This window comes from Taurulus bubalis (genome assembly GCF_910589615.1).
Source record: "Taurulus bubalis genome assembly, chromosome: 3".
Taxonomy (NCBI): Eukaryota; Metazoa; Chordata; class Actinopteri; order Perciformes; family Cottidae; genus Taurulus; species Taurulus bubalis.
In genome coordinates, this window is record NC_136591.1 from 43,319,043 (window position 1) to 43,327,897 (window position 8,855).

General features: G+C 48.9%; 1 protein-coding gene across 1 annotated transcript in view; it reads right to left on the reverse strand.

Moving 5' to 3' along the window:
• Positions 1–8,351: 8,351 nt before the first annotated feature.
• Positions 8,352–8,855, reverse strand: part of atp1b2a (ATPase Na+/K+ transporting subunit beta 2a) — a gene marked incomplete at both ends in the record, with an annotated part of 16,131 nt that continues 15,627 nt past the window's right edge. Inside the window, one exon of the mRNA XM_079215384.1 lies at positions 8,352–8,516. Within this exon, the coding sequence (XP_079071510.1) occupies positions 8,352–8,516 (165 nt within the window). The remainder of the gene's footprint in view (positions 8,517–8,855) is intronic.

Genomic DNA, 8,855 nt, shown 5'->3' on the forward strand with positions numbered 1-8,855 from the left:
TCCAGCCCCTAGATATGCTGCTATAGGCCTAGACTGCTGGGGGACATCTTAGGATACAACTAACCCTCCGAGGATAACTTGTATTTGTGATGTTGGGCTATATAAAATAAACTGAAATGAATTGAATTAAATAAATGTCAAAAACCAAATTTATTATTATATGGTAGGGATGATGAGCTGTGGCTGGCTTTGAGGCCTGCTATGGTGATGTGTTGGCAGGCAGACGGACTGGAGACTGCTGCAGCTGCATGTTGTCCTCTGGACCCTCGCAGCTCTGAATCCACTCTGTAAAATACATTAATACAAGTCAGTATGAGTTCACTGAAATAAAGTTAACGGTGATAGGGGCAACAATTGATTACTCACCGTTCAGTCTCACAGAAACGCTGTAGCCAGCTATCTGGCCCGTTAGCTCCGGCTAGCTCCTTGTTAGCGAATCCTTCAGGCAATGAAGCTGCGCCGTCTGTCCCCTTCAATATAGCTTTGCTCAGGACTCTTTGCTTGGCATCTTCTGACTCACACTGAAGCTTTGCACACGTCGTAAGACACGTCCATGTTTAGATGCTCAGACGCGGAAGTGGAAACCATATCCACCAGATTTGAAACCATATCTCTGTGACTTATTATTGCTAAGATCTAATGTTATTAAAAACATAAACGTCTGCCGCCGCTTCGAAGCGGGCCCCAAAGGGTTAACCAACGTTGGTGTTTTAATGATACCGTTTGTTCTGTTGTTGACGAGGAATTGGTGTTTGCACAAGTTTTTGCCAGATAGATTATGTGTGTGATTTTAACGCATTCGCACTTTACCTGTAGAAATTGGAAAAATTATAAACATGTAAATAAAGTGTTTTTGAAAAATCCCCCCAAAAATCTCTCACTTCTTTCTTTCTCTCACTTCTTCAGTCTTTGTGGTTCTGGTCCAGTCTTTGTGGTTCTGGGTCTTTGTGGTTCTGGTCCAGTCTTTGTGGTTCTGGTCCAGTCTTTGTGGTTCTGGTGGTGACGGATGAGGAACAATCTGCTCCATCACGCTAACCCTTAACTGTGTTGATCAAACACCTGGGAATTCTGCATGAAACCTTTAAGGCGATAGTCATATTTTCCTAAACTGATCTTTATTTATCTATTTTTAATATCATGTAATGACACGTTAAAGTATTTTTTTAAACAACAAACTTATTTGCATACTTTGAAAGACTTTGTCTTACTTTCAGTTGGGACCAATCCACTCAACTGTTTCCTTGCTCCATGGTAACTAACCTTTTTTATATTAATATTCCTCGGTCCCTGTGTTTCTATACGTGCTTTAAGACCAAATGAAGGCCATGAAACCACTTCAGAACCACAGCACGACACAGAAAGACATTCTGTGTGTGTGTGGAGCAGTGTGTGTGGAGCAGTGTGTGTGGAGCAGTGTGTGTGTGGAGCAGTGTGTGTGGAGCAGTGTGTGTGTGTGGAGCAGTGTGTGTGGAGCAGTGTGTGTGGAGCAGTGTGTGTGTGTGGAGCAGTGTGTGTGGAGCAGTGTGTGTGTGGAGCAGTGTGTGTGTGGAGCAGTGTGTGTGTGGAGCAGTGTGTGTGTGGAGCAGTGTGTGTGTGGAGCAGTGTGTGTGTGGAGCAGTGTGTGTGGAGCAGTGTGTGTGTGGAGCAGTGTGTGTGGAGCAGTGTGTGTGGAGCAGTGTGTGTGTGGAGCAGTGTGTGTGTGTGTGGAGCAGTGTGTGTGGAGCAGTGTGTGTGTGTGGAGCAGTGTGTGTGGAGCAGTGTGTGTGTGTGGAGCAGTGTGTGTGGAGCAGTGTGTGTGTGGAGAGCAGTGTGTGTGTGGAGCAGTGTGTGTGTGGAGCAGTGTGTGTGGAGCAGTGTGTGTGTGGAGCAGTGTGTGTGTGTGTGGAGCAGTGTGTGTGTGGAGCAGTGTGTGTGTGGAGCAGTGTGTGTGGAGCAGTGTGTGTGTGGAGCAGTGTGTGTGTGTGGAGCAGTGTGTGTGGAGCAGTGTGTGTGTGTGGAGCAGTGTGTGTGGAGCAGTGTGTGTGTGTGTGGAGCAGTGTGTGTGGAGCAGTGTGTGTGTGGAGCAGTGTGTGTGTGTGGAGCAGTGTGTGTGTGTGGAGCAGTGTGTGTGGAGCAGTGTGTGTGTGTAGAGCAGTGTGTGTGTGGAGCAGTGTGTGTGTGGAGCAGTGTGTGTGGAGCAGTGTGTGTGGAGCAGTGTGTGTGTGGAGCAGTGTGTGTGGAGCAGTGTGTGTGGAGCAGTGTGTGTGTGTGTGGAGCAGTGTGTGTGGAGCAGTGTGTGTGTGTGGAGCAGTGTGTGTGGAGCAGTGTGTGTGTGTGGAGCAGTGTGTGTGGAGCAGTGTGTGTGGAGCAGTGTGTGTGTGGAGCAGTGTGTGTGTGTGGAGCAGTGTGTGTGGAGCAGTGTGTGTGGAGCAGTGTGTGTGTGGAGCAGTGTGTGTGGAGCAGTGTGTGTGGAGCAGTGTGTGTGTGGAGCAGTTTGTGTGTGGAGCAGTGTGTGTGTGGAGCAGTGTGTGTGGAGCAGTGTGTGTGTGTGGAGCAGTGTGTGTGTGTGGAGCAGTGTGTGTGTGGAGCAGTGTGTGTGTGGAGCAGTGTGTGTGGAGCAGTGTGTGTGTGTGGAGCAGTGTGTGTGTGTGGAGCAGTGTGTGTGTGTGGAGCAGTGTGTGTGGAGCAGTGTGTGTGTGTGGAGCAGTGTGTGTGGAGCAGTGTGTGTGTGGAGCAGTGTGTGTGTGGAGCAGTGTGTGTGTGTGGAGCAGTGTGTGTGGAGCAGTGTGTGTGTGGAGCAGTGTGTGTGTGGAGCAGTGTGTGTGGAGCAGTGTGTGTGTGGAGCAGTGTGTGTGTGTGTGGAGCAGTGTGTGTGTGGAGCAGTGTGTGTGTGGAGCAGTGTGTGTGTGTGGAGCAGTGTGTGTGGAGCAGTGTGTGTGTGTGGAGCAGTGTGTGTGGAGCAGTGTGTGTGTGTGTGGAGCAGTGTGTGTGGAGCAGTGTGTGTGTGGAGCAGTGTGTGTGTGTGGAGCAGTGTGTGTGTGTGGAGCAGTGTGTGTGGAGCAGTGTGTGTGTGTGTGTGTGGAGCAGTGTGTGTGGAGCAGTGTGTGTGTGTGTGTGGAGCAGTGTGTGTGGAGCAGTGTGTGTGGAGCAGTGTGTGTGTGGAGCAGTGTGTGTGGAGCAGTGTGTGTGTGGAGCAGTGTGTGTGGAGCAGTGTGTGTGTGGAGCAGTGTGTGTGTGGAGCAGTGTGTGTGGAGCAGTGTGTGTGTGTGTGGAGCAGTGTGTGTGTGTGTGGAGCAGTGTGTGTGTGTGTGGAGCAGTGTGTGTGTGGAGCAGTGTGTGTGTGTGGAGCAGTGTGTGTGGAGCAGTGTGTGTGTGTGTGTGGAGCAGTGTGTGTGGAGCAGTGTGTGTGTGGAGCAGTGTGTGTGGAGCAGTGTGTGTGGAGCAGTGTGTGTGTGGAGCAGTGTGTGTGGAGCAGTGTGTGTGTGGAGCAGTGTGTGTGGAGCAGTGTGCGTGTGGAGCAGTGTGTGTGGAGCAGTGTGTGTGGAGCAGTGTGTGTGTGGAGCAGTGTGTGTGTGGAGCAGTGTGTGTGGAGCAGTGTGTGTGTGGAGCAGTGTGTGTGGAGCAGTGTGTGTGTGTGGAGCAGTGTGTGTGTGTGTGTGGAGCAGTGTGTGTGTGGAGCAGTGTGTGTGTGGAGCAGTGTGTGTGTGTGGAGCAGTGTGTGTGGAGCAGTGTGTGTGGAGCAGTGTGTGTGTGGAGCAGTGTGTGTGTGTGGAGCAGTGTGTGTGTGGAGCAGTGTGTGTGGAGCAGTGTGTGGGTGGAGCAGTGTGTGTGTGGAGCAGTGTGTGTGGAGCAGTGTGTGGGTGGAGCAGTGTGTGTGTGTGGAGCAGTGTGTGTGTGGAGCAGTGTGTGTGGAGCAGTGTGTGGGTGGAGCAGTGTGTGTGTGGAGCAGTGTGTGTTTAGCAGTGTGTGTGGAGCAGTGTGTGTTTAGCAGTGTGTGTGGAGCAGTGTGTGTGTGGAGCAGTGTGTGTGGAGCAGTGTGTGTGTGGAGCAGTGTGTGTGTGGAGCAGTGTGTGTGGAGCAGTGTGTGTGTGTGGAGCAGTGTGTGTGTGGAGCAGTGTGTGTTTAGCAGTGTGTGTGGAGCAGTGTGTGTGTGGAGCAGTGTGTGTGGAGCAGTGTGTGTGTGTGGAGCAGTGTGTGTGTGGAGCAGTGTGTGTTTAGCAGTGTGTGTGGAGCAGTGTGTGTGTGGAGCAGTGTGTGTGGAGCAGTGTGTGTGTGGAGCAGTATGTGTGTGGAGCAGTGTGTGTGGAACAGTGTGTGTGTGGAGCAGTGTGTGTGTGGAGCAGTGTGTGTAGAGCAGTGTGTGTGTGGAACAGTGTGTGTGTGTGGAGCAGTGTGTGTTTAGCAGTGTGTGTGGAGCAGTGTGTGTTTAGCAGTGTGGGTGGAGCAGTGTGTGTGTGGAGCAGTGTGTGTGGAGCAGTGTGTGTGGAGCAGTGTGTGTGTGGAGCAGTGTGTATGGAGCAGTGTGTGTGTTTAGCAGTGTGTGTGGAGCAGTGTGTGTGTTTAGCAGTGTGTGTGGAGCAGTGTGTGGGTGGAGCAGTGTGTGTGGAGCAGTGTGTGGGTGGAGCAGTGTGTGGGTGGAGCAGTGTGTGTTTAGCATTGTGTGTGGAGCAGTGTGTGTGTGGAGCAGTGAACCAGGAAGTGTTGCAGTTTTTGAACCAGGAAGTGTTGTAGTTATTGAACCAGGAAGTGTGTAGTCTTTGAACCAGGAAGTGTTGTAGTTATTGAACCAGGAAGTGTGTAGTCTTTGAACCAGGAAGTGTTGTAGTTATTGAACCAGGAAGTGTTGTAGTTATTGAACCAGGAAGTGTGTAGTCTTTGAACCAGGAAGTGTTGTAGTTATTGAACCAGGAAGTGTTGTAGTCTTTGAACCAGGAAGTGTTGTAGTTATTTAACCAGGAAGTGTGTAGTCTTTGAACCAGGAAGTGTTGTAGTCATTGAACCAGGACGTGTTGTAGTCTTTGAACCAGGAAGTGTTGTAGTTATTGAACCAGGAAGTGTGTAGTCTTTGAACCAGGAAGTGTTGTAGTTATTGAACCAGGAAGTGTTGTAGTTATTGATCCAGGAAGTGTTGTAGTCTTTGAACCAGGAAGTGTTGTAGTTATTGAACCAGGAAGTGTGTTGTCTTTGAACCAGGAAGTGTTGTAGTTATTGAACCAGGAAGTGTTGTAGTCATTGAACCAGGAAGTGTTGTAGTCTTTGAACCAGGAAGTGTTGTAGTCATTGAACCAGGAATTGTTGTAGTCCTTGAACCAAGAAGTGTTGTAGTTATTGAACCAGGAAGTGTTGTAGTTATTGAACCAGGAAGTGTTGTAGTTATTTAACCAGGAAGTGTGTAGTCTTTGAACCAGGAAGTGTTGTAGTCATTGAACCAGGACGTGTTGTAGTCTTTGAACCAGGAAGTGTTGTAGTTATTGAACCAGGAAGTGTGTAGTCTTTGAAACAGGAAGTGTTGTAGTTATTGAACCAGGAAGTGTTGTAGTTATTGATCCAGGAAGTGTTGTAGTCTTTGAACCAGGAAGTGTTGTAGTTATTGAACCAGGAAGTGTGTTGTCTTTGAACCAGGAAGTGTTGTAGTTATTGAACCAGGAAGTGTTGTAGTTATTGAACCAGGAAGTGTTGTAGTTATTGAACCAGGAAGTGTTGTAGTCATTGAACCAGGAAGTGTTGTAGTCTTTGAACCAGGAAGTGTTGTAGTCTTTGAACCGGGAAGTGTTGTAGTCATTGAACCAGGAATTGTTGTAGTCATTGAACCAGGAAGTGTTGTAGTCTTTGAACCAGGAAGTGTTGTAGTCTTTGAACCGGGAAGTGTTGTAGTCTTTGAACCAGGAAGTGTTGTAGTCATTGAACCAGGAAGTGTTGTAGTTATTGGACCCCTACAGACTTTCGTTTCTTAGTTTTTTATTGTCGGTTCACCACGAGGAACCTTTCAGGCAGGAGAAATCAACCAATCACAGAGAAGTATCATACGACATCATACAGCAGGACGATCTGATTGGTCACTCTTTAGTGGAGGGGTGTGTCCAGGTGGCAAGACAAGAGTGATTGACAGGTGAGGAAACGGCTGTGGGCCTGTATGTCACATGGCCTGGTTGTCATGGTAACAGTTAATCGTGAACAAAGACAAACAAAAAAACACGTCACGGCTTCCTAAGTTATTCACCAACGAATCCTACATATATAAAATAACATATATATATAATAACATATACAAAATAATATATATATAATAATAAACTAACGCAGACAAAAGAAACGACACGGGGACTAAAGCTAGCATCTGATTGGCCCTGAACTGGTTCCTGTAGTGGTCTCTGAACTGGTCCCTGAACTGGTCCCTGAACTGGTTCCTGTAGTGGTCTCTGAACTGGTCCCTGAACTGGTCCCTGAACTGGTTCCTGTAGTGGTCTCTGAACTGGTTCCTGTTGTGGTCTCTGAACTGGTTCCTGTAGTGGTCCCTGAACTGGTTTCTGTAGTGGTCCCTGAACTGGTTCCTGTTGTGGTTCCTGAACTGGTTCCTGTTGTGGTTCCTGAACTGGTTCCTGTTGTGGTCCCTGAACTGGTTCCTGTTGTGGTCCCTGAACTGGTTCCTGTTGTGGTTCCTGAACTGGTTCCTGTTGTGGTTCCTGTTGTGGTCCCTGAACTGGTTCCTGTTGTGGTCCCTGAACTGGTTCCTGAACTGGTTCCTGGTGTGGTCCCTGAACTGGTTCCTGAACTGGTTCCTGGTGTGGTCCCTGAACTGGTTCCTGGTGTGGTCCCTGAACTGGTTCCTGTTGTGGTCCCTGAACTGGTTCCTGTTGTGGTCCCTGAACTGGTCCCTGAACTGGTTCCTGGTGTGGTCCCTGAACTGGTTCCTGGTGTGGTCCCTGAACTGGTTCCTGGTGTGGTCCCTGAACTAGTTCCTGAACTGGTTCCTGGTGTGGTCCCTGAACTGGTTCCTGGTGTGGTCCCTGAACTGGTTCCTGGTGTGGTCCCTGAACTAGTTCCTGAACTGGTTCCTGGTGTGGTCCCTGAACTGGTTCCTGGTGTGGTCCCTGAACTGGTTCCTGGTGTGGTCCCTGAACTGGTTCCTGGTGTGGTCCCTGAACTGGTTCCTGGTGTGGTCCCTGAACTAGTTCCTGAACTGGTTCCTGGTGTGGTCCCTGAACTGGTTCCTGTTGTGGTCTCTGAACTGGTTCCTGTTGTGGTCCCTGAACTGGTTCCTGTTGTGGTCTCTGAACTGGTTCCTGGTGTGGTCCCTGAACTGGTTCCTGGTGTGGTCCCTGAACTGGTTCCTGGTGTGGTCCCTGAACTAGTTCCTGAACTGGTTCCTGGTGTGGTCCCTGAACTGGTTCCTGTTGTGGTCTCTGAACTGGTTCCTGTTGTGGTCCCTGAACTGGTTCCTGTTGTGGTCTCTGAACTGGTTCCTGGTGTGGTCCCTGAACTGGTTCCTGGTGTGGTCCCTGAACTGGTGTGTGGGAACCCCCCACCCCAAACAACCAATGAAACATAAATAACCAAAACAAATAAATAAGCAATAAATAAGTAATAAATAAGTAATGAATAGGTAATAAATAAGTAATGAATAGGTAATAAATAAGTAATAAATAAGTAATGAATAGGTAATACAATGTGACATGAATACAAACACTCTCCAGCTGATTGATCAATAATTTGGTTTTGATTGATTTGACGACGGAGGTGAAGGTCACCTGTGGGCCGTCCTCAGTGACATCACAGGTCACCTGTGGGCCTTCCTCAGTGAAATCACAGGTCACCTGTGGGCCTTCCTCAGTGACATCACAGGTCACCTGTGGGCCTTCCTCAGTGACATCACAGGTCACCTGTGGGCCGTCCTCAGTGACATCACAGCGTGTGTGCGTGCTGATTGGTCGGTTCCTGTGTGTTTAAGTTCAGCTGTCGAGGATCAGAAATAGAAAACGACTACTGGGACAAAGATCAAAGGTCCTAACACTTAGAAAGACTGTGTGTGTCCGTGTGCGTGTGTGTGCGTGTATCTATGTGTGTGTGTCTGTGTGTGTGCGTGTGTGCGTGTGTCTGTGTGCGTGTATCTATGTGTGTGTGTCAGTGTGTGCGTGTATCTGTGTGTGTATGTCTGAGTGCATGTGTCTATTTGTCTGTGTGTGGCTGTGTGTGTGTCTCTGTGTGCGTGTGTGTCTGTTTGTGCGTGTCTGTGTCTATGTGCGTCTGTGTGTGTATGTGTGTCTCTGTGTGTGTGTGTCTCTGTGTCTGTCTGTGTGCGTGTGTGTGTGTGTGTGTGTGTGTGTGTGTGTGTGTGTGTGTGTGTGTGTGTGTGTGTGTGTGTATGCGTGTGTCTATTTGTCGTTGATCCTCAGCTTAAAGGAAACCCGTCCAGCGAACTTGTCTCTCTCGCTGCCGTCCTGCAGCGTGTTGGAGTTGATTCTACACTCCACATTGATGTCTGTGTTCAGAGAGGCGTTCAGGAACCTCACAGCCACCAGCGGCTGGGTGTAGTTTACCTGAGACATTGAATGCATCACTCACTGACTGTAGTTTACCTGAGACATTGAATGCATCACTCACTGACTGTAGTTTACCTGAGACATTGAATGCATCACTCACTGACTGTAGTTTACCTGAGACATTGAATGCATCACTCACTGACTGTAGTTTACCTGAGACATTGAACACATCACTCACTGACTGTAGTTTACCTGAGACATTGAACACATCACTCACTGACTGTAGTTTACCTGAGACATTGAACACATCACTCACTGAACCTACTGGACCCAACTGGTCTACCTGGTCTACTGGATCAAACTGGTCTACCTGGTCTACTGGATCCAGCTGGTCTA